We start from the raw sequence: 26,199 nt of genomic DNA, 5'->3' as shown, positions 1-26,199 counted from the left end.
ATTTATAATTTATTTTTTTTTTTGTTTTTGCCTACACCAAGTATAAAATTTTAACGCATGAACCAACTCTATTTTTTAATAGTCGATATAACAAAATTAAAATTTCATACGGTGTAAAAAAAGTCATATACTGAATGTATAAGATATGCTCATATATAATTTATAATTTGAATTGGGAATCCAAATCTTTTCTTTTTTGTTTTTGCCTGCACCAAATATAAAATTTTATCGCATTGACCAACCCTATTTTTTAATAGTCGATATAATAAAATTAAAATTTCATACAGTGTAAAAAATATTGTACACCGAGTGTCTAAGACATACTCATATACAATCTATAATTAATAAAAAGGGTAAACTTGAAATCCTAGCTCTATGATTTCGCACCTTCTCACTTTAATACCATGTGGTTTAAAGTATATCAAGTTAGTATCATATGATTTCATTTTCTCACTTTAGTACCATGTATATATACCAAAATTAAAATTTCATACGGTGTAAAAAAAGTTATATACCGAGTGTATAAGACATGCTCATATACAATCTATAATTAATAAAAAGGTTAAACTTCAAATACCATCTCTGTGGTTTTGCACTTTCTCACTTTAGTACCATGTGGCTTAAAGTGTATCAAATTAGTATTCTGTGGTTTTATTTTCACTTTTTGTCAGCTCTTCTGTTAATATTTCGTTAAATTATATACAAAAAAACTTCGGATACCCTACTTAGGTTTATCGAATATTCACTTTAGTACTTTTTAGTTTTAACTTTGTTACTGATTTAACGAAAAAAATTAGTTGAATAAATAATAAAAAGAGAAAAATGAAACTATATGGTATTAAATTGATACAGTTTAAATCATAGGGTACTAAAGTGAGAAAGTGTGAAAAAAAAATGCCACGTGGCGGATGGAAGAGGGGGAGGGGGCGTGGGTGTTTTGATTGGGCCCTTATATATGTACAAACCTGATAAAATATGTAATATATAAAAGGTATAGATACAAAACTTACTGAATTTCTATTTTTATGATAAAATCTTATAAATACAGTGTAAAAAAAAAGTTATATATTCGGTTGCCTTATTTTTTATAAATAGATAATTGTTATGAACCTTTTATATTTTAGTAGTGCATTATTTTGTATTTTCTTACTATTTTAATTTAGTAATATTTTATATAATTTTAATTTTATTTAATATTATAAAATTTCTGCAATGAATGTTTTTATATAAAGTTAATGTAAAAGATTGTATCTGATTTGTATACGTATATTTTTCATTTCGTGTATTACTATATATTTTTATGTAGTCATAAAATTATATGTATCTAAAAAAATAAATATTTTTAAAAATTAACAGAAATATTTTTTTTCCCGTTGCATCGCGCGGCCCTTAGCTAGTAACAATTATGCTGGAACCGCATACAATGTTTGAAAATAGGGGAAAAAAAATAAAAAAGAAAAAAGAAAAAGAAAAAAAAAAAAGAGCCCACTAAGTTTTAAAATAGTCGAGCATCTCACACATGCAACTTAAGACTAAAGAGACTCTTTATTTTTGTAGTTCTCCAAAAAATTATAACTTGTAATTTTGAGAAAATGGTAACGTTTTTAATATTTATTTTGGCATTATGGAAGTTGCAAGATCAGTCAAACTCTCTCTAATAACGATTATACAAATATATATGGATTTCAATTTCGGTGGTAGGTATCTATTTATTTTGACATCGAAGTCACGAGATCATCCAAATTCTTACCAACAAACAATTATACAAACATCTGCCTTTCGATTTCGGTGGAACGGGGGACGGAGATGAATTTACAAAACTATTACGAATAATCTCGTAATATTATGGCTTTCTGACTTTCTGCTTCCGAACAACCTAAGTCGCAGACATCCGTATTTGTTTCGACATCAAAATTACAAAATCATCCAAACTCTCACTGGCAAAAAAATTATACAAATCTGTCTTTCGATTTCGGTGGAACGGGGAATGGATAACTTGAAAAAAGTTGTAGACATCCTATTTTTTGTTTCGGCATCGAAGTCACGAGATCGCAAAAACTCCCACTGACCGACAAACAATTAGACGGAGCTTTGCCTTTCGACTTTCGTGGAATGAGGAACGGTGCCGAATTTGCAAAACTCACGAGTCCTTCGCTTTCCGATTTCAAACAGCCCTTGACCTACTACATACACCTTGACGAACAATCAATCTAAATAGTTGGTTATCATTCTAGTTGATTATTCGTAAGTCGAAGATTCGAATTTCCCAGTGTAACCCGATGATTTTGTACTTTCTCACTTTAGTACTCTGTAATTTAAAGTGTATCAAGTTAGTACCCTTAGTTTTTTCTCTTTTCGTCAGCTTCTCCGTTAATATTTCATTAAATTATATACAAAAAAAACTTGATATATCCCACTATATTTCACCTAGATTTATTGAATATTCACTTTCGTACACTTCAGTTTTAACATTGATTTAACGAAAAAAAATAGTGAAATGAATAATAAAAAAAAAAAGATAAAACTATAGGATACTAAATTGATACACTTTAAAAAAAAAAAAAAAAAAAAAAAAAAAAAAAAAAAAAACTACATGTTGAATGGATATTGGGATGCTTCAGATGAATGCAATTTACTGGATTAAGAACACTCAAGATGCAAATTGCAAATTCCTAACCAAAAAATCCAAAATAAACTACTGAAAAAAAAAAAAATATTTGAATCAGTCACCAAATTGCATCTAATAAAAAGCCAAATGTCTCAAACACCCTCCTCTTTTTAAAGCTTAGAATATTTTAGAAGTCGAACCCATTCGAGCAAAAATCATTAAAAAATTTAACAAAATTATGAAGTTGTATAATTTATTCCAATAGGTATAGCTACTATTTTCGTTTTTCTTTTTCTTTTTCTTTTTTTTAACTCTATTACTACTAGTGTTTGAAGGAGCAAGTCAAAACAGCTTCTATACACACAAGAAGAAACTAATTTGCAGCAAATATAACCAAGCAGAAGCAAAAATCTATGAATCATGAGAATTATAAAACTTAACAACTCCAAAAATTCTCTCTTGAAAAGATCCGACGCATTCGCAAATCCAAATAAAAAAGCATAGGGAGCAGTAATCGAGAACTCAGCTAGATTGAAACCGAAATATTCACGAATCTCTGTTTGATAAAAGGAAAGCTAAACTTAGAGCTAACAGTGGACTTAGAAATGCGTTTCGACCTGATTTACTTCTTCTCTTCCTTCTCCGCCTCCGCGGCCTTCTTCAGCCTGGCGCCAATCTGGCGCTGGTTCATGCGCTCGACGCGGAGCTTGGCATAAGCCTTGAACGACTTCATCTCGTCCGTGACCTTCACAAGCTCAACCGACGGCTTCTCATGGACAATCGGCATGTATTGTCCCTGGATCTGGGTCGCGGTCGCAAGTTCCTCCGGTGCGGAATCACCAGCCTGAGAAATAAATTTATATTTTATAATATAAGAAGCTTCCAGAAAAGCAACTTCTTGGCAAATAATAAGTACGCAAATGGGATTTGAGCTTCTGAAGCCGAAGCTACAATTTGAAGCTTTTACTTAATGCTGCAGTGGAAGTGAGTGCGGAGATTTCAACAAAACAAAGATGGTAAATGGTTCTTCGAAAAGCGTTACTGAAACAGCAATCAGTTGTTCAGAGACCTGTACTCAAATCGCACTTCTGCAAAAGTGCCAACAGAGCCAAACGGGCTGTAGGTGCCAATTTGCCACAGTATCTGGAACAGATTAAGAAGAAGCAAACAAAATGCTTGGAGCCTTTTGATGCGATAGGCAAAAGCTCCTATTTCAAGCTTCTGCTGCAGTGCAAAGCTCCGATTTTGAAGCTTCTGCAATACTGGGAAACTCCAAGTTTGGAGTTTCTGCTGCATGAGAAGCTGTCGGGGGATATTAGGGGGAAAAATATTGTAGGGGCTTTCTCAAGCAGCTTTCCTCAACTGACCTGTACTCCATCAGAAAACAGGTCCATAATATATGCATAATTTATATGCATAATTTAAAAACATAGATATAAGAGAGTGCGTTCTTGCCTTAAACTTGCGAGGGCGTCTTGGGAAGATGACAAGTTTGGCCTTGTAGGTCTTCAGCCTCTGCACATTGGCCTGCAACCCCTCGAGGGAACGGTTTTTACGGCGGTGGTCCACTGCAATGCCGATTGTAGGGGCAAACTTCTTAGGAATGCCTGCTGCCTGAGATTAAATTACATAAAATTTATTCAATTCACTAAGACATTGGGAGTTGGTACAAAGTTCTTAGAAAATATTGTAAAATGTCAATTAAAATGGTAAAAGAAATTGATATCACTGATATTAACCAAAGAGGAGTAAAAACATACAGACCTTATCTGAACTACAAGAGTATTTTGGCAACCTAAACTTCAAAAATTTTGAATTTTTACTACCTATGTTTCACTACTTTTGTTTTCAATAAATTCCGTGAAGTTCTGTTAAAATTTAAGTATTTGACCTTTCCATATTCAGTAAAGAAATAGATATTCCGCTCCAATACATACCATTCCATTAAAAAAGCAGAAAGTACTGGTTACATTCTAACAGCGCAGTAGTCAGATCAAATATTATAAGATTACGTAGTAAAATCAATATTTTCAGAGTTGACATAATCAAGGTAAAAAAATACAAAGTCGCATATAATACAATATAATAGTGGTCCAACATGTTTTCACCATATATTGAACATCTTGAATTTTTCCTAGCTGTATGATGATGAAGCAACCCAGCTACTTCCTCTGGATGGCATCTTCTTTTTGTCTACTATTATGTGCCATAGCACGAAAATCGCTTAAAAAGAATGCAATAAGAGGAAGACCACAGAGGAAGCACAGAGGAAGCAAAGGACCACAATCACTATGCTAAAAGTTGATTTGACAGTAAAATCAAATAACCCGCACAAAAGTTCTGCGAGATTAACACACAAGTGAGAGTTACCTTGAGCTCCTCAAGAGAAAAACCCCTTCCAGCCCTGGATTTCATATTGTATTTGAGTGTCTGGCACTGCACAATAGGGCGAAGCGGGCCTGCAGTTGGGCGTGGGAAAATCTTCACAGCTTTCTTCTGACGAGCTGCAATACCGACAGAAACAATGCAAATCAATCAGCATGGTGACGAATACCTAGAAGTGATTTTAATCACGTAGGGACTCTCTTGGCTAATTACTCAGAACCTAAAGTAAGATTAAACTATCTTAAACCTGTACACACACAATTAAAAAGTGCATAAAATCATTCTGACAATTGTACATTTAAAGACCGTATATGTGGGTCATTCATCACGGTTCAAGACAATATGAGATATTTAAATTAAAGATTCAAAATATACTACTACTATCTTTCCACCAAACAGATTCCAATAACAACTTCCCTCAATTACGGTCTCTTAGCTTATCCAATTTCCGGCATGCTAATATTTCCGAAGATGACATTTAGATAAATAGGGACACTCAAATGTGTGTATCAGCATACAAGTACAACTACATGTAGATGTATTTCTGCATAGAGAGAGAGAGAGAGAGAGAGAGAGAGAGAGAGAGAGCCCTACCAATGCGTCTTCTGGTTTTGCGAGCAGGCTGGTTAAACCAGGTCCTAACATAATTTTGCCAATGTTTCCTGAAGTGCCCGTTTGGCACAACATTGTTATGCTTCACCATTGTTTACCACCTGATCAACGATAAATTTAGCAGCAAGAAAAACAAATGTTTCGAAGAAGAACATGCATACTGAGATTTAGATATGCTCAACTCTACCATAAATAATCCATTCTAATTACCATACTGAACACTACATTCTGAACATGGATAGAAACAAGTGGACTACAAACAGATTAAAGGCAAAAAAATTATTTCACTATCGAGCAAAACATTGAGAACCACAAAAACCAAAAACAAGCTATACAAGGATCAGCCCAAATGCAAATCTTTCACAGAGCTAGAAGCAAGCAATTTGAAGCTTCATGTAGAAGCATGGACAATTAAACCACTAAAATTTGTAATAGATATCAAAAACATCTCAACACCAACTACCTCTAAACCCAATCATGGATGATTGCTACAAAATAAGAAACCATCATAGCTCAGCTACAGCTAAGCCATTAGATCTCCATCTGAGGAATCAAAGCACGTTTGAACGAAATGAGATGCTCTATTGCATACTCCACAAAACCCTAATTATGCTCCATCATAATCCAAAGCATAGTTGAACGAAATGAGATCAAAAATTGATCGACAAGTCCAGCCACGGATTCGACGAAACCGTGGATATGATGAGAAAGGGGAGGAGGAGGAGGAGGAGGAGGAGGAGGAGGAGGAGATCGTTTACCGGGATCGGATCCGAGCTCGCTCCACCGCGGAGGGCGTTGGAGACGGGATGCGGCGGAGCTCTTTTCTAGGGTTTTAGAAGGAGAAGGATTGGGGGAGAGGAACGAGGCGGAGATAAAAGAGAGAGAGAGAGGGGTGGAGGAGGTGCGGTGGTGATCGAAACCCTAGAATCGACGGTCCTGATCTTTGGGAGGCCCACGTTTAGGCCCATGTTTGTGGGCCGTATTTTGGCCCATTAAGAGAACAGTCATAAATGGACCCTTACATTAAAGGGTTAATTTCATATAGGTCCCTGCAAACATAGTGATTTGCAATATGTCCCTTCAAAAGTCCTCATTGTTCATTGAACAGGAGTAAAAATTATGGTTAAGTATTTTATCTATGGATAACTAATTTTTTCTAACGGATCTTAACGGCAGGGATATATTTGAAATTATGGGGAATTTTGCAGAGACAATATGTGAAAGTTGTACTTTGTAGGGATATATTTGCAACTCACTATATTTGCAGGGAACTGTATGAAATTAACCCTACATTAAAAGTGGTCCATAGTATTATTTTTACATTATTAACTTATTTTTAGGGGCTTTTGCTTATTTATCCTTTACTACTATTCAAAATTTTCATCTAAAATTCAACCCCATTAGTAAATCCTTTAAAAAATAGAGATATTTGAAGGAATTTGTTAAAAATCAATAAAAGTATTTTAGTCCTTCAAGAGTAAATAAGATACTTTTAAAATTTTGGAGATCATATTAGATATTGTCTCTTATTTTTATGTGTTTTTGTCGCATGTTACACAGCAAGCTACATGCATTAAAAGACAAATTATTAGGAGGGCAAATTTTGAAAAAAAAAAGAAAGAATATAGAGCTTTCCACTTAACTTTATTGGGCTTCCTCTAAATCTGTCGTTCAATACGATGTTGAGATTTAAATAGAAGTGGAGTAAATCATACGGCTCGCCAAACTGTCTCAGCGACAACATAGGAGGTCCTCAACCAAGTGGCTGTCACGAAATTCATGTCTTTTTAGCCCGCCCAATCATCAAATCCAATAATCTTGTTTCTTTTTCTTTTCTTTTTTTTAAAAAAAAAAACAAAAACAAAAAATCAATTTGGTGATAGGCTTATATCATCCCAAAATATTAGATCAATTTTTCAATAAAAAAAATTAAAATTAAAATTTGAACTATGAAATGTAAAGCAAAACCTTCCAAAGAACCACTTCTAGCCCTAGTTCTACAACTAACAACTAGTTGAAATGTAGTTACCATTGTTGTCACCCATTCCATCATGCATTCATGAAATAAATTATTATTAAAAATTAGGAAAAACTTCAAATACCATCTCTATGGCTTCGCGCTTTCTCACTTCAGTACCCTGTAATTTAAAGTGTATCAATTTAGTACCCTGTGCCTTTTTTTTTTTTTTTATCCATTTTACTTATTTTTTTCGTTAAATCAGTAACAAAGTTAAAACTAAAGGGTTCTAAAGTGAATATTCGATAAACCTAGGTGGAATATCTGACGTTTTTTGTATATAATTTAACGAAATATTAATGAAAGAACTAACGAAAAGAGAAAAATGAAACCACATGGTACTAACTTAATACACTTTAAACTACATGATACTAAAGTGAAAAAGTGCGAAACTACAGGGACAGTATTTGAAGTTTATCCTAAAAATTAAAATCATATGTTTTACCTTAATAATATTCCAAAGGAAAACTCTCCTTGCAATATAATGACAATGGCATTTTGATATGCCGGCTTGTCTCAATTAGTTTGACATAAAAGAAGGTCAAGTTTTGTTTCGTTTTTTTTTTTTTTTAAGGCGCGAATTTGAACTTCTGCTTGTGCCTTTCTAAAACGAAAAACAATTTTCAAGTCCTAACTGAGGACTGAAATTCTATTTGGTGAAAAAAATTTGCATCGAAAGCATATCTTAATCGATCGATGCGATCTGAACGGCGTACGTGTTTCTATCACACCTTATGTGTACTCCTCGTAATCCCAAACGGAAATTTTGCAGGCGAATATTATATCATCCATACATGCAATGCAAGACAAATCGTTTGGAGGGCAAAATTCATGCATTTTGAGTTAACACAACCATCACATTCACTACATTATCTTGCTCCTTTTTTTTCTCAAAAAACACAAAAAAAAAATCAAAATTCAATTTGGTCAAAGGCTTATATCATTCCCAAAATGTAGGATCTCTTTCTTTCTTAAAGCAAAAATCTTTTAAAGAAACTGTGAATCGTAAGTATTAACCAACTATCCCCTAAATATATATTGATAAAAATGATACATTCATTGCACTTAAGAACTCAGTTACAGCACTTCACGAACTTCGATCTGATTCCACCCGTGGACATTACGTTTGTTGTTGGGTCTCTCACCATTCCATCTATTGTGGACCGCAGCTCTATTCGATTTATTAATCTCATAGACCTGTTGTCACGGTTGAGAAAGTTAAAAATATATTTTAGCCAATAATAAATAGCCAAGAGAAACATTCCTAGTCCTAGTTCTCCCACTAAAAACTAATTGAATTTAAGTTGCTATATGTTGTCCCTTATTCCATCATACATTCATCAAATAAGGTATTACTAAAAATTAATATTATATATATGCTTAACTTAGTAAGAATATTCCAAAGGATAACTCTTCTTGTAGTATACTAATAAAAATGGCATTTTGACTTGCCGGCTTTCATCTCTTTTTTTTTTTTAATTTAAGAGGATGATTCAATGGACTATAATATAAAGGCTAAAATGTAGAAAACAACTATAAATATCCACTTTTATAGTATGTACTTAATCTCGCACTGTTACTATTTCGTCATTGTGCCATGGATACATTATAGAGTACAACTGGGTAAATACTGATATATCCATTTCATCTTTAAAATCGACGAAAAAAAAAGAGAGATCTCTTTTATAAAGTTATCTAATTTGAGAGAAAATAAAAGAGTTTTAACCATTCTTACTTTTTTTGAAGGTATATTGGGTGTTTCAGTAAGTTACTCGATTGCACCACATAATTTATACAAAGAATAGTAATGAAAATATAGTGATGGAACGGTAATGATGCTGGATTAAGTGTTGCAATTTTTAAAATCTAAAACGAAAAAAAAAAGTTCTTAAAAAAAATAAGCGGGTTAAAGTGCAAAAGCAGATATTCATAGAATGGTTTTTGCATTTTAGCGGAGTTTAAACAATAAAGAATTGAAAAACTTACATGCAATTACCGGAGAACTGAGCGGTTATTGCGCAAAATATTCTTTTCTTTTTTTAAGACATATAATTATAGAATTCAAAATTTAATGTAGTATAATATAATATAACAAGTGAAAACACCGCAAATATTATTAAATATAAATATTAGGCTTTTGAAAATAAATAATTATTTTATATTCTTTAATATGGTATCAGAGCAAAAGGTCTTGAGTTCGAATTCCGTCAGGCCTCCATGTCTTGGGCCTTTCAACAAGTCTCGAGTTCAGACGTCAGAGAATGTTTTGAGTAAAAATATTAAAAATACCGTCGTTTCTCTGATAACGTATCTCTCTGATACCATACAAAAGAACGTGTCTAAGGTTCAACAATGCTTTTCATGAGTCGCGAGTGCGAGGAACTCCAAATCATGCGTACTCACTGCAATGTGTCGTATGACTCCAAACAAATCTAAAAATCCAGCACGCAGATAAATGCCTTTTGTTTCAACTTTTACACACTTACTACTACTTCCCCGTAGTTCGTATTTCAAAACTTGCCCTAGCTATTGAGCATTAGATTCTCAATATTTTTGTTTTCTCCAATACTACAGAAGCACCGAATTTTTTTATTTTACAAAACACTCCACCAGAAATAACTGTTGCTAAAATCAGAAACAAAAAGTGACTAGACAAAGACTTGCCACCTAATGGCCAGCATTTGGTAATTTTAAATTATTTTAAACAAAAATTTTAAAAAAAATGGTTTGAATTGGAAAGTCTTATTGTGGTCCCTTTCAACATCTTTGTCACATAAAAAAAAAAAGAAATTCATAAATCCCCACTCCCTCCATTTTTTAAAATTCATTATTTAGTACTACTACCATGTAAAATTAAAAAATAACTATGTAGTCCCTATCACTGTTCCTATCTCATCTAATATACTACATCAAAAAATTATATAAAAAACTACTTGAATAAATTCCAAAGTTGGGTCTTATAAATTCTCCACATTTTTGTGGAAAGAGACAAAAACATGGCCAAGGAATATTTAGTTGAAACTTATGAAAAGATTCGCTCATTTGGATCATATTTTACTCCAATTTACATAATTTTTAGGCTAAATAACACAAAAAAAATGCCCCCTCGCACTTTAGATATGTTTTAATTACCCCCTTATAATAAAAACTGCTTCATTTTCCGCCCTGCGCTTTGTCTCTATCTCAAATTGGTCCAAAAATTAAGATAATTGTTGAATTCAATTGAAGAACTTCATGGAAATACGTTTGCACGTTGCGTTAGCTAGGGATATTAACGGGTCAGATTCGGAGCGGATTTTTAAAAATCTGAACCCAAACCCAACTGCAAACCCGAAATCTGATGGATTTTAAAAATCCATATCCAAATCGAAACCCGAATAAAAATTCGAAACCTGAACCCGAAAAGTCAAACCCGAAACAATTATTTCTCTTTACCATATTTCAAAACATATTATTACATTAAATCTAAATTTTCAAAATATAGATTTTGTATTCAAATCAGATACAGATAAAATCCATACCCGAATCAAAATCCATCGGATTTTCATTTTTCATATTTGCATCCGAAACTATTTCTGTTTAGCATCGGATAATCTACTCCCTTAGAGTTCAGATTCGAAAAATATTTCAGATATCCGCATCCATTGACATCTCCAGTGTCAGCTAACTCATTTTAGTGAAGTTATGCAACTAGACTCAATAATTACCCCAAATTTTTTTGTAATATGCTTGTAAAGTGTAGGGTGGAAATTAAAGCATTGTTTAGTATAAGCAGGTAATGGTGATTTTTAAAGTAAGAATGAATTGAAACCCCCCTCAATTATAGTCCATTTTGAAATACACCCCTCAATTTCTATTTTTACCTTAGCTATTAACTTTACAATTGTACTTAAATTTAAGGGGTCTATTTTAAAATTGCCTATAGTTAAGGGGTCTCCATGCATTTCTTTTTCCTAATTTGAATAATTCCCTTTGATGTGTTCACACTGTTGACATTTGATGAAATGCCTAAGAGAGTGTCACCTTTTTTCTTTTCTTTTCTTTTTTTGTATATTTTTGGTTGTGTTTGTGTGTGTTGTATACTTTTGGTTGTATACTTCTACTAATATAAGGCCTTCTTAATTGAGAATCTAAGCACAATTTTGAGTCTCTCTCCCCCTCTTTTTTTTTTGGTTTTGTGGGGTTTAGTGATAATAAAGGTGAGTCATTTAGAGATCAATTTTTGCAGTTTCATACAAAACCCAGCATGATCTATTGTGTTTTCGATTTAACACATTAAATTTTCACTTTTTTTGATGAATTAGAGATACCCAGTTCCTAATTTTGATGCTTGATCAAATTGAAACCTTGTTCATGTATTAGTGCTTGAATTTTGTGATGTATTATTATTAGTCAGTGTTTTCGATTTAAGACATTAAATTTCACTCTTTTAGATGAAATTAGAGATGCCCAGTTCCTAATTTTGATGCTTGATCAAATTCAAACCCTGTTCATGTACTAGTGCTTGAATTTTGTGATGTATTATTATTAGTCAGTGTTTTCGATTTAAGAGATTAAATTTTCACTTTTTTAGGTGAAATTAGAGGTGCCCAGTTCCTCATTTTGATGGTTGATCAAATTCAAACCTTGTTTATGTATTAGTGCTTGGATTTTGGTAGTGAATTTAGTCTAAATTCTTGATGTATTATAAGTTAGTGTTTTCAATTTAAGAGATTAAATTTTCACTTTTCAGATGAAATTTCAGACACCCAGTTCCCAATTTTGATGATTCATCAAATTGAAACCTTGTTCATGTATTAGTGCTTGAATTTTGGTAGTGAATTTAGTCTAAATTCATTAGTTGGGGCGTCGCGGAGATACCCAGTAGTCAGGGTTTTCATTTTTCAGAAGAAATTAGAGATACCAATCAAGTTTCTGAGTTTACTGATGGATCAGATTTATCTTTTCTTGTTTAAATATTAGTGTAATTGAATCCAAAGTGAAGTTCTTGTTGAAGCATTAATGCTTGAATTTTGAAGTGAATTTAGTCTAAAATTCTCAATGTAATATTATTACTAGTTAGGGCTAAATGGAGATGGAGGGGAGTTTCTCCGACTTGTTCAGGAACTCTACAGAAGAGATGTTTCTGAAATCGGTGATGGAAAATCCGATCGGGGCTTCGGCGCCAACTAGCGTGGAGATGCTGGGCTTTCGCGAGGACAGCGAGAAGCTGTTTAATAGCTGGCTTATGAGTGCGGAGGCAAGAATTTGTAATCTTTTCCTTCTCTTTTCTGAATCAGATGTTTAGTTCGCCATTTGCGATGCCGTTTTATATCATTCCTCTGATTAGATCCACTAATGAGCATGCGTTTACAGATTCCTGGATACAACTCAGCAACTCACCGTACTCGACAACCGTCGCGGAGGTGAGCTCGTAGCATGCGTTTACAGATTCCTGGATACAACTCTTCGTACAGGCGCAAACTTTAAATCGCTTACTTGTGCAATTTGCAGGATATCAGCAGAGCTTGCAGCTCTTTCGAGCCAGCAAAATGGACTTGCCCAGAAGAAAACTTTCGACGAGAATTTACCTCAGCAGAATTTCGACGCATCTGACGAGCTTTCAAATAACTTTACCCAGCAGTCCCTCAGGTACCTCGTACACTTGTAAATACATTGATGAGTAAGTTTTGTACACATGACAGTTAATTATTGATTTAGCTTTTCAAATTTCGAACATAGCACCTAATAAGACATCAACTCTGAAAAGCTAATGATTCTCTTGAGTGCATTTTAAGGCATACGCGGCGTTGCTCGAAGTGGCTACAGAGAATACCTTTGCATGCTTGTGAACTGTTCGCTATTTGGTCGTCAAGTTTCTGATATTTATGCTAATGTTTGCTAATTTCGTGTGATTAGGAATGCTGCAGAGATAGGAATGCAAGCTAGCAATTTGTATCTGGCAAAGGTAAAGATTTTTCTGCAGCATTTGAGCAATAAGTATGTTTATAGTTTGCAAATGTAAAGGTTTTACTGCAAGATTTCAATAATAAGGATGTTTCTACTGTATATGTAACACCCCAATAATCTCACATCAAGATGGAAAAATAATTCTGATTGGTATATATAAGACCTCCACGCTGGTAATAATAACTGAGCTTAAGTATTTTAGACCGGTGGTTTAGACCCAACGAGTTATTATTGCTAATGGGTCGTTGCAGTATCTGATTTTGCATCCCCCGGTGTTCTAATTGGTAGATGTTTGTCGCTCTTTTGCATCCCATGCAGGCATGGTTTCATAGTACTCAACCAATGACTCGAAGTCGATCATCCGAATTGAGGTAGGGCTCAAAGCAATTTCAAGAGGTATACACAAAAGTTTAAGATCCGACAGCATAATACGCATGAAAATAGCTGATCCAAGATTTCCAACTCTTTCCTTTACAATGACTATTTTAATGGGAATAAAAAAAAATTTTGAAGTGTCATAAACATTTGCAGCAGGAGATGTAATCGCAATATATGATAAAGTTCGGGGACTAAAATATTTAAGAGAAAATTTAAGGACAGTTGCAATTTTGGGGTACTATTACACTATTATCTTAACAAGAGTTGGTAATCTATATGCAGGAGGAGATATGCAGCTATGCAAAGTATTCAGGTACCTGCAACTACCGAAATCCAAAATAACAATCAAGGACAGGGAAATAACTCCACAAAAAATGATCTCACAAACACCAACAATCCCTGTGAAATCTCGATGGTCGAAATGCCGACTACATTCATGTCTCCTTCGAATTCATCGACTTCTCCTTTCGATGCTCCTCTGGTAACAACAAACGATACGGTCTCTTCTGTCGTGAGCATGCTAAAGGACACGCTCGACCGCAAAAAACTCGGTAACTATATGGAGAGAGAAAACTCTCAAGCCAATCCTTTCGGCTTTTATGCGGCTCAACAAGTCCAAGCTAACAATAACAGCTTCCTCGGAACGCAATGTACCTTTCAATTGCCGAAGTTTGAGAGAACGGTAGAAGCGAACACAGAAAACTTTGTCACACCACAAAACCAGATGTGGGTAGGTGCAGTGTCCCGAGAGCCGTCGCAAAGCGGATCATCAAATGCTGGTTTTGATGCATGTGATGGAACTTCTTACTCCGCGCAAGCTGTATCTGCTTCTTGTGAGAGTACAAGAAAGAATATCATTACTGGATTTTCAGACTCTGGATCAAAAACTAATGGTTTGTTCCCTTCCGAAGTCGAATCCATTCACAGTTTGAAGTGCTGAAAACATTATGGAGTTTTCTTTACATTTTTCAAAATTTACTCACTTTCTGTCTGTCTTCTCAAAATACAGAAAGCAGAGGGAGGATATTCAAAGAAAGCTTACATAATGACAGGAAGGTAAGTTTTAAACCGATTTTGTGACATAAAAATCATAAAAGAAGCTTAGATGATGGATATCTTGGTCTCGAAGACTCTTTCCAATCAATTTTTGTGAACTTTTTTGTTTTCTTTATTTTCAACCTTGACAGAATGGAAATCTAAGCCGGATGGGATCGATCCAATCAGAAAGCTCAGGTAACTTTAGTTAATTTGGACTAATCATACCAAAGTTTACATACTACTTGTTTCAGTATAGCATCTATTGGAATGTTCACTTGCTTTTCTTATGCTACTGATTCAGCTTCTATTCTCTTAACATTTATTCTTCATCATCAAAATTGTGTTTGTGTAAGTTTCTAAGACAATCGAAATTTGCGGGCAAATCAAATAGTAATTTCTTTATTCCCAAAGCACAACTATTGCAGAATATTACGTCGTAAATTATTCTAACTTATAAAATTTTGCAGCGGAAAAAGGAGACCCAACAAAGAAACGCAGGGTCGAGCGTTCACGCAAGTATGTCTCTCTTATTACTTGTATCCCTAGGAAAAATTTAATATCTACTTTTATATACAAAATTTTTGATAGCTTAGCACAAATTGTGATACAAATTGCCTGCATTTACTCATTTATTTTTCTCTTTTTTTTCTTTGACTTGGCATACATGAGAAAACAAGGAACCTTTGAGTATCTACTGCTTTACTATCTTAACTCTAATGCATATTATATTAATCTCCTTTTCACTCCATTAGTTGTAAATTTTCTGATGTATTGAAGCTCGCAAGAGATCGGTTTGCTGTTAGGAGTCAAAAAATTTCATATCCAAAGCAAACTAGGAAAAAAAAAAAGGAGGCCATATTTCCTACTGTATAATCAAATTCGAAAACAACCCACACTAAACCATTAATTTTAAGGACAACTTGGCTCAGAACTATACTTTTTGCAATTAAATAACACCATAAATCTGACATATAACACCAAAATCACCTTTATATTCATCATCAATATAAAGAGTGATGTTCTGAAACAACAATATGCAATAATAGCTGGAAAAAACTGAACTTAATTTTCATTCTAGAAGGACAAAAGGAGTTGTTTCCTTCTCTCCTTTTTTTCCCCCATATTGTAGTTTCATATTACAGTAAAACAATTACAATGAAATGCCCTATTACAGAACACTAAGTGCAAAACTTGGAATTTAAACATTTGGATAATCAACTCTCTTTCTTTTTTCTAGAATGGCAGAAGCAAAAGAAAGAAACTTGACCCCAACAGTACCATCTGATATGCAAGCAGTCCTTAAGCGCTGCGAGAATCTCGAGAAGGAAGTGCGGTCGCTTAAGCTCAACTTGTCTTTCATGAATAGGTAAGTTGAATTTTTTGCCCTAAGATCAGAAAATGAAGAATAGCAAAGTCTACTCATGGTGGTCATTTGCAATTTGTCGTTTCAAGAAGAAACAAAATCATTTATGGCTTTTTGAACTTCTGTTAAGCAAAGCTTTCTTATGTTACAAATTATAGGGCTTGTATTCAAAACTACTTGCTATGGTATTTGGAGACCAATACATTCATGCTCTTCATTATTAGATCACTTCAACATATCACTACAAAAAGAGAATGTTACCACACTCATTCACCGAACACTGCATGATGCGATTTCAGGAAAGACTCGGAACAGACCAAGCAAATCGAAGAGCTTCAAAAGCAGAATGAGGAACTGATGGATGAAAAGGAGCGGCTACTAGAAGAGATCGAGAGGATTATATCTGAAACGAGCAGTCGATGATCTGGCTAATTTTGATATCAGTTAGCATAATGTTGAAGGATAGGAGATGCAACATTCAAGTTTCAAATCTCCTAACATTCAATATTAGGATGATATTAACAAGGCAACTTGTTTCAATTTTTGCATTGCTTGATCCATGAATATAACTTTTGAAGGAAGATTAAATATGAGATTATAATTCATCTCAGTTCCAACATCAACTAATTAATTACGTGTTAAATACACATTTCTCGTTTTCTCCAAAATGCTTTGTATGTTACAAAAAAAAAAGGATGAATTATTCAACTGATTGGGCCTCTAAACTTAACAATTCTTTTTCATGGTTTCTTTAGGTATGCACCCCTGTAAACAAGCAAAAATGCACAAACACTCCTGAAATTTCAGTATTTACAGGGGTAACATGAGCTACACTTTTCACATAAATTTCCTTGATTTTTGCATCCATGTGCCATAAAAACATGCACACACAAATAAACAACAAGTACCAATTTTTTTGGTATAAACAATTTGCACATTTGCAGGGTTATGTATAAAAAGAAAAAACTATTTTTTCAAGGATTTTTGCAATGTAGACCTTTCACAAACACCCATCTATGTGTACTTTTGTTGCATAATTTCATATCTTTCATAAGCTCCACATAACACATCAATCAACAAGCACTCCAAATTCAAGTGCAAATTCAAATTCACATAAACTATCATTAGCAAACTGTATCATTTCCAGGAGTTAGAGAATCCTCTTACAGAGAGCAAGTAAACAACCAAGAAAGTCTCACAATAAAAACATCAAACAACACAAGTGCATCAGAACCTAACATCTACTCAATTTCACTTATTTATATCAGAAAATTGCCATTTTTACCTCAAACTTTGATGAACAACTACAAGTGCTTCTTCCTCAGCGACGTCCTCCGCACAACCCCAGCATCCACCTTCTTCTGCTTCCTCTTCCCCTTCTCAGAAACTGTATAAGTAGGAGAAGGCGGAGGCACCAACGATGTCTCCCCGATCTCCACTTCCGCTCTTCGGCTCCGCGTCCTCCGCCCGATCCCACCCGCCACTTGTGCTCCAGCGATCCGATCAAACTCGTCCCCGAGCTTCCTCTTCCTCCTGCCCCTCCTCTTATCAGCATCAGATTCCTCCTCATCATCATCATCAAAGGTAACGTCCTTCACTACTTCCCCTCCCACTTCTTCTTGTGAATCAGAGGAGTCATCGTAGTCGGAATCAAGGACGGGGAGGGATTTTTGGGGGGCCTTTCGGGGGGAGCTGCGGCGTTGGAGGCGGCGGCGGAGCTTGGAGACGGAGCCCTCGATGCGGCCCTGGAGGCGGCGGCGGACAAAGGAGAGGCCGCCCATGGACCAGTGGGCCTCGTGCGCCCACGAGAGGAGAGGGTCCATCACGGGCCGCGGCGGGTCGACCCGGGCGCCGCCGAGCTTCACGTCGCTATAGAAGCGCGGCCGCGGGAGCCCGCTCCCGTAGAACCGCCCCGGCCCCAGCGCCACCACCATTGCTCAACGACACCTCTTGAGAGAGAGAGAGAGAGAATAACCCTAAGAGAGAGAGAGAGGTGTGTGAAGTAGGGGAAGAGGAGGAGGTAGGGTTTGGGATTTTATAGATGATGGGTCGGGGATGGGATTTGGGGGTTTTTTTGGCGGGAAGGGTTGGCGCCAGAAATTTGGCGGTACAAATATGGGCGGGCGGGTAAAAATGTAATAAGAAGATTGGAGGAGAGCTCTCAAAAAGGCTAAAAGCCATTTTGAAATTCCCTCCTAAACTCTAGTAGGAGAGATGCAAATGGATTCGGATCGGTGGAGCTTCCATTTGTATCCGTTTCGATTTATTTTTAAGTGAGAATTAAAAAAATATAAAAAATATATAATTCGTCCCAAATTCATTTTGACCGACTAAGGCTTAGTTTGGTATTGAAATGCATCTAACGCTATTAGATGCAATGGAGTTGAGAAAAAGCATATAGAGATATGCTTCTGCGTTCTCCGATGGGATCGCAGAAAATATATCGTAACCGACTAAACGCAATATGCGGAACACAATATTATGTACGGAAACAAACAGAATATTTTTTCATCGTCGTTTCTCATCGCACGTAACGCAATCTACCTGCAATCCCAAACGAAGCCTAAATAAATGAAGCAGTAAGTAGGAGACCTCTTTCTTCATTTGATCCATTTTGATCTATCAAAAATTTGCTCCCATCCTGATACACCCTGAATGGAGTAATAAGAGAATAATAAAATTAAAATTAAGTCGCGCCAACAATAAATTGAGCATGGAGGGGATCTTTTACATTCCGTATTAGTCCAGTTTGCATCCCTAGCCTCAATCCTCTCTCTCTCTCTTAGTAAAAATATATAAAATTTATTTGAACTGTGTGAATCGTGAGTGCTAACCAACTCTCCCAAAAATACATGTTAATAGAAATGACACACCCATCGCACTTAAGGGCTTAACTATAGTGCTCACGGGCTTCGACCTGACTCAACCCACTTGAACTTTAGATCTATTGTTGGACCTCTTACCGTTATGTCTCTTATAGATCGCAGTCTCACTCAACTCAATTTATTAGTTTTTTAAACCTATTGTCACATGGCAGTAAGTTGGATCTATTTAAGTCTAATAATAATTAGCCAACAAACTGTACTCCGCTTTGATTAGGTTATCTAATATTTTAAAAGATTGAGTTTTAATATCCAACTTTTCACTTTATTTGATTAAGTCATTTGATGATTCTTTCGATATAAAATTTACGATAATTAGTTACCTTAACAAGTTTATTACTATACGAATTTTATAAAATGTACTAATTAAGCTGTTAAGTATAAACGACATACTTGAATTTTAAAGTTAGAGAGTTATTAACTAGCTCAAATCAAATAAATTAAAAGTTAAATAGTGAAATCAAAATTTTAAAAGATTAGATAATCGTATCAAAATGAGTGATAGTTAAGATAAACTTTATGTATTTTTATGCTCTTTCTTTTTGGATGTGAGGCTATGCTTAGAATCGTCAAAAGATTACGTTACGTACGCTAAAAAATAATAATAATAAAATAGCTTATTTATTTTTTAAATAATATATTTAAAACGAGTCAATCAAACTAAGGGCGTGTTGGTTCACTTCTTTTTCACCATGGAATCGGAATCGGAATGGGTGAATCCGTTTGTGGGTGTTTGGTACGCGGGAATTCCATTCCGATTCCGATTCCCGAGTGGAATAGAAATGCCCCAATCATCCCTTTTTTCAATCCGGCCTAAGAGGCCGGATTGAAAGTTGAATCCGGACGGAATGGATATTTATTCGGATTAAATTTATTTTTTCAACTTTTTAAATTAAAATATAAGTTAAATTTTAAAAATTAAATATATAATTTTAAATTTTAATTTGAATACGACACTACATGAGGTGGTATTTAAAGTTTTATCTAAATTTTATAAACAATATTTTAAATATGACAAATTATATTTATGTAATTATATTTAACTTTAAAATATTAATACTGATTGCTTAATATAAATTGTGATGTATGAATTGTATATATATGATATGAAATATTTTCATGTTAGGTACTACCAAACCATCGGAAGTTCAACTAATAAAATAAACATTCTCAACCCCTCCAACATTGAATAATAAATAAATTAGAATGCAGCTAATGCCTACCTGTGTTATAATTTATTGAAAAAAAAAAAAAACCATACCCAATAAATAAAAGGGAACATGCTTTGGATGGTCCCTACACTGTTTTGATATTGCTAGTTTGTGCCATTATTGCCGCGTATTATACAGTTTAATAAGTTAATTACAGTATTTTGAAACTACAAAATTATAGACAAATTTACCTTACAGCGAATCAAATAATAAAATTAAATATTTACAATCGAGAATATCTCTATCCCTCTATTTTTGGTGAAATAAATATGCCTCCCTCCGTTTGGTTGGGGTTAAGAGGTGGAATAATCTCTTAACCCCCATTTTATCCCCAAACACTTCTAAAAATAGGTGGGGTTAGCTAACCCCAGCTAACCCCACCTCCCCACCTCAAATTGGTTATCCCGGATTAGCTAACCCCCACCTAGCCCCACCAAATCCAAACCAAACACTATTTTCTATTCATAATAACCTATTATCATTCTTATCCCATTACTTCAACCAAACACTATTTTTCACTATCCTGAACTAACTCTAACCCCTAACTAAACACAAAAATACTCTAACCCCACCTTAATCCTAAACTTAACCCTATTTCTGAAATCACTAATTTTTTCTTAACCCCGAACCAAACGGTAGCAGAGATTAAAAAGTGGTATGTGATTGACAGGTGATGGATGATATAATGTAAGTGTTATATATAATATATGTATTATTGTAATATGCTCTTTTTTAGGACAAATCATAATTCATGTCATCTTAAATGGCTTCTTTTGAAATCTCCAAAAGAAGCCAATTTTGACATATTCCAAAAGAAAAGAGCATCTTTGACTCTTCCCTCTCTTTCACACATCACACAACATATATTCCATCCATTAAAGGGAAAAAAAAGAAAGTATTTTCCCATTTTCAGGAAAAAAAGAAGGAAAAAGGGAGTCTCTTTGAGTGTATACATATAACAATCACCAATCATGGAAATTCATCACATACTAAGAGGAAAAAGGTAGCATTTTGTAAGTGTTTTTTACTACCCTTTATTCAACTTTTTCACCTCCTCTGGTTCAACATTACAAGCTAATGATTCAAGGGGAATTACTCTTAATAAACTGAGATAACAAAACATGTAGGTGTCTTCCACAGCATGAATAACACTTAAAACATCATCAGAAACACACATTTGCAGCAGCAGCAGTTGGAGCTGCAGCAGAAGCAGAAGCAGAATAACCGGAGTTCGCCGCCTTCATGGTAAGTGGATCCCACACTTTCACCTCTCCATCGCCACAGTGGCCGCTGCCCTTCGTTATATAGGAAGCTTCTGGAACACAGATGGAGGTTCTCGCGGCAGCTCTGGCCTTCAGCCTCAGCCGCTCGGCCCGCGACCCGATCGTCTGCCCTAATATCGATGCAGCGATAGTGAAGGCCATCGCGGTCTTCGGCATTAAAACGGACTTCCGTAGCATAGCGATGAAGGGAACGGCAGCATGCACAGCAGCAAACCACTGCGGAGAGAATTTTTCGGTGTGCTCCCTCCACACGCCGAGGGGGATGTTGGCCGCCATTCCTAGGAGGCCTATAGCGAGCACTTTTGCGGGTAAGGGCTGGGGACGGAGGTTCTTTACGAAGGCGGTACGGGCAAGGGCGGCACGCGCGGCGACGACAGCTGGTGGACACTTGAGTTTCATTCCGGGCGGGGGTTGTAGGGCTTTTGCGACAAGGGGCAGGACACCGCTTACTGCTCTGTAGGACTTTGCGATCGGGCATTGTCCCGTTTCAAGCCATTCGTTGCTGAGTGCCTCGTGCGATGAGTCGCCTCCTCCTTTCTGAAGAACAAGTTGAAGCAACAGTGATAAGAAATTTAATACATAATATCTCTCCGAAAAATAAAAAAGAAGAGAAAATGGTTTCCCATATATCACAATTTCACGCGCATGTGCGCACAAACACAGGGCCACTAAAATATTGGGCAGGGTAAAATGACAGATATTTTTAGGATTTCATTATTTTTAATAAAACCTGGGAGTAGCAGGAATAATATATCCACAATTTGCAAGATTAGCATATGCAGGCATTTTAATTCCGGTTCGGATGTGGAAAATAATATTACTCATAAAGGTAGAAAGAAATTACGAATAGGAAAAATTTGATGGTTGGAAAACTTACTTGCGAACGCTGATCTTGTTTGGATGATTTCTTGTTCAGCTTCTTCCACTTGTCCGAGAAGAAATTAAATCCGAAAGGCCCTCCAAAAGCCGAAAGGCTAATGGTGGCTGCTTTCGCCGCCAACGGGTTAAATTGGGGTACGTGCTCAGGTTCCACATTCTCATTACGAATATATGATTTTCCCGAAAGTGGGACGACTCCATCTCGCCCGTGGAAAAGCCTGAATGCCGTGTCGAAACTCGGACCATCTTCAAAGATTGGGCCCTTCACTCCACGAGCCTTTGAAAGATAATAGAAATGGTACGAAAGCAAACATCTTATTATATGAACGCAACTTCTATTTAAAAGTCTACACCCGTAAAATCTGAATTCACATATATAACCCTCGAAAGAGCAGTTCCCAAACATAGGGAAGGATAAACTTATCTATATCTGTATGAAAATATAGTTACTGAAACATAAGGTAAAATCTTACAGCGACAGGAAAAGCCGAGGAGAAGGAAAAGTTAGTAGTTTCATTGATGTTTCGAAGGAACGGGCACTTCTGAATATCCGGATGAGTAAACGATTTCTCCAACCCGGATGATTCGCCGAGAAAGCCACCGAAGAAAAACTCCATTCTGAGAGTACAGAGATCGAAGACAAACAACAAACATTAGTCGGCAGATAATCAAAGAGAATTTATACTACAAAGTTCACCAAGAATAAGGGAAATAGTCGGAGCATTAACTAATAACTATACATTCGATGATCTTCGAACAAGGAAATTGCGAGAAACTGAACTATGCTATCGACATAAGCGACAGTGATATTACGCAAAAGGCAACTTTTCTCAGATAAATCAAATCCAGATTACAAAAGTAACCCAAATTCTAAAACCTGCTGCATAAGCATTGAAGCAATTAAATCGAAACATTACAAGCCCAACTCATGATGCATGAGTTACAGGAAAAACGAAAGGAAACCACCTAAATCATATACTATTATTAGAATAGAAACATATCTCCTACTAAAGAGATCAAATGTTTTAAGCCAAAAAATCTACATTATCTCTCCGATCAGTGCACGGCGATGGTTCATCTGATCTCCACTATCGCCTTTTCGGATAACTACGATATTACGAGAACATATACTTCAAAAGAATCGGAAATTACAAACAATTACTAGCCTTTAATAAATTTTGCAAAAAAAAGTTTGACGGAGTGCAAAAAAAAGTTCGACGGAGTGGATTCATGCGAATATATCCCAAATTACGGTTTCCTACAACTTGGATTTGGTCAAAAGTTCCTAGAATTGAATAAACTCATCTAAATCTCTCTAGATCTGGGATGAAACAATACCCAGATCTCAGAAGCTGAGAACGAATCCTAAAACGAATCTCACCTTCTCCGCCATGTCTAAATCCAAGCCCAACCATCAAAACTCTAATCTCGCGGAGATCAACAAAAATCCCCAATTCCCCTACCATGATTCGCAACATACATCAAGGGGAAACATGATTTGACCAAAAAAAAAGCGCGATTTGATCGAAATTAGCGAGTTACAAGGGTAAAAAGCCATTGGATTACCTCTGAAAACGAGAAAAATAGGCAAAAAATCGATTCTTGGAGCGTGGCGAAGAGGAGAAGGATCGTGTGGACGACACAAGGACGTTTCTCTCTCTCTCTCCTCCCCTCTCCACCCCTGTTTCTCTTTTGTCGCTCTCCCGATGGTTGAATTGAATTCCAGTCCCTGTACAATCTCAAAATTAGAATTTAGTCCGTGCTTAAAGTTTGGCATTTATTGTCTAGGCAAACATGCGCGGAGATCCCTTAACTATGGGAAATTTTTGTGATGGTCCACTTACCTTCTTGTTTTTTTTTTAATTATTTAATAATTTTAACAAATTTTGCAGCAAAAATTTTTAGATTTTGTCGGAAAAAAACAATTGATTAATTAATTACATTGTTATTCTTAATAAAAATTTTAATTTGGATGACTCGGATAATTTAAATTAAAGTAGAAAAAAAAAAGATACGCCATGTGCGTGTTTTAGAAAAATATAAAGTTTTAAGTAGTATTTCAAATTGGCCCATAGTTGTGAGCATCTTCGTTAAATTTTACATGTTTTTTCTCTAAGCAAAATTATGTTTTAAAATATAAACTAATTAACAACTCATGTGTAGAATTAATAAAATAATATGTTTTAGCAGTGGAAATATAGGGTACAATACATGGCATAAAAAGTCATCTAGTAATAATTAAAAAAAAGAGACTAATGTACAATACGGGGGTAGCGCAGGGAGTACCCATACATTTTACCATCCCTTGAGGGAACCGGTAAGGACGGGTCACCTACCCGGTGGTTTACCGGATAATGCCGGTTGCTCCGGCGTGGCACGTGCGAGCCGGTTTCGTGGCGTTTCTGAGTCACGTGCGAACTCGTGCGCCAGTTCGGTGCACAAGGAGAGAGAGAGAGAGAGAGAGAGGATAACGCTTCTAGAAGCCTTCTTTTTTTGGAAAATAATAATTAATTAATTAATACTTCTAGAAGGTTAAGATAAGTAAATTGGAAAAAAAATATTCATGTCACAATATTGGATTTATTAGAGTCATGTTCAGATGTTCTGTGTATAATTCTATCACCATAAGTTTTTAAAATAAATTCGGGACTTTTAATATAATATATCAGAATTTAATTCATACCTTTTTTGTGCTAAATTTCTTTTTTTTTTTCCCCACAAAACTACAACTAAGAGGGTGTCTCATTACTTAGAAAAATGTGGGGAAAAAAAAAATCAACAAAAGGTTTTTTTCATAGAAACTTCCTTTTTTAATTTTTTTTTGCCAGTTTGGTTTAAAAAAATAATTTGTTTGGAAACCCTTTTTTTTATTACATTTTACGAAAACTTTGTGTTCTCATTTTTCTAAAACAAAACCAGAAAACAAAAAGGCTAGTTTTCTATGAAATTTGAAAAAATTTTTTTCAAATATATATATATATTTTGGAACCAACCGGACGAAAATCTGGGAAAAAAAATTTTCATCATTTTCTATAAGAAACATTTTTCTCGATTTTTTTTTTTTCACACTTTTCTGAGAAACCAAATAAAAAGATCACAAAGAGTTATGCCGCAAGCTCCTATGATTTGATACATTGTTTAAAGCCTCATGTAATAATCTATCTATTTTTAGGTGCACTCAAAGAGAGATTCATATGATGTAAGATTAGTGTGACTCACCAACTCTTATGACAAGTGAAAGTGCACACTTATTGGCACACTCCTCTCAAATCTCAATGTTTCTTGGAAAAACTTCAAAAACCTCCCTTGTGGTTTTAATTTTTTTTACTTTAGTACCATATGGTTTAAAATATATCAAGTTAGTACCATGTAGTTTCTCACTTTATCACTTTAGTACCATGTGATTTAAAGTGTATCAAGTTAGTATCCTGTGGTTTGCACTTTATCACTTTCGCACCCTGTGGTTTTAATTTTATATCAAGTTAGTATCCTGTGATTTTTTAAACTATAGGGTACTAAAGTGATAAAGTGTGAAACCACAGGATACTAAAGTGATAAAGTGCAAAACCACAGGGTACTAACTTGATACACTTT

The 26,199-nt window shown here is 35.2% G+C and overlaps 4 protein-coding genes across 6 annotated transcripts; 1 reads left to right on the top strand and 3 right to left on the bottom strand.

The window, feature by feature from the left end:
* LOC109727674 (60S ribosomal protein L13-1-like) lies at positions 3,023-6,516 on the bottom strand. The gene is made up of 5 exons (XM_020257845.1): positions 6,364-6,516; positions 5,588-5,706; positions 4,979-5,112; positions 4,064-4,222; positions 3,023-3,452 (listed from the first exon to the last, which is right to left on the bottom strand). The coding sequence occupies exons 2-5, from the start codon at positions 5,694-5,696 to the stop codon at positions 3,231-3,233; spliced, it is 624 nt and encodes a 207-aa protein (XP_020113434.1). The 5' UTR covers positions 5,697-5,706; positions 6,364-6,516; the 3' UTR covers positions 3,023-3,230.
* LOC109727020 lies at positions 11,681-16,979 on the top strand. 3 transcript variants are annotated; one of them, XM_020256877.1, is made up of 12 exons: positions 11,681-11,821; positions 12,685-12,861; positions 12,978-13,027; positions 13,116-13,253; positions 13,521-13,569; positions 13,890-13,942; positions 14,232-14,842; positions 14,959-15,005; positions 15,137-15,182; positions 15,455-15,503; positions 16,225-16,353; positions 16,650-16,976. In XM_020256877.1, the coding sequence occupies exons 2-12, from the start codon at positions 12,691-12,693 to the stop codon at positions 16,771-16,773; spliced, it is 1,467 nt and encodes a 488-aa protein (XP_020112466.1). In that variant the 5' UTR covers positions 11,681-11,821; positions 12,685-12,690; the 3' UTR covers positions 16,774-16,976. The 3 variants fall into 3 exon arrangements, with proteins under 3 accessions (XP_020112466.1, XP_020112465.1, XP_020112467.1); XM_020256876.1 differs by having other exon boundaries at positions 12,681-12,861; XM_020256878.1 differs by lacking the exon at positions 16,225-16,353 and having other exon boundaries at positions 12,681-12,861; positions 16,650-16,979.
* On the bottom strand, positions 17,441-18,600 carry LOC109727021. Its single transcript, XM_020256879.1, has one exon. It carries the CDS (start codon positions 18,282-18,284, stop codon positions 17,655-17,657), a length of 630 nt encoding a protein of 209 aa, XP_020112468.1. The 5' UTR covers positions 18,285-18,600; the 3' UTR covers positions 17,441-17,654.
* Positions 21,369-24,319, bottom strand: LOC109727451. The gene is made up of 4 exons (XM_020257585.1): positions 24,172-24,319; positions 23,079-23,223; positions 22,604-22,882; positions 21,369-22,263 (listed from the first exon to the last, which is right to left on the bottom strand). The coding sequence occupies exons 2-4, from the start codon at positions 23,220-23,222 to the stop codon at positions 21,607-21,609; spliced, it is 1,080 nt and encodes a 359-aa protein (XP_020113174.1). The 5' UTR covers position 23,223; positions 24,172-24,319; the 3' UTR covers positions 21,369-21,606.

This window comes from Ananas comosus, linkage group 22 (genome assembly GCF_001540865.1).
Source record: "Ananas comosus cultivar F153 linkage group 22, ASM154086v1, whole genome shotgun sequence".
Taxonomy (NCBI): domain Eukaryota; kingdom Viridiplantae; phylum Streptophyta; class Magnoliopsida; order Poales; family Bromeliaceae; genus Ananas; species Ananas comosus.
This window is presented reverse-complemented; position numbering and strand designations above follow the sequence as displayed.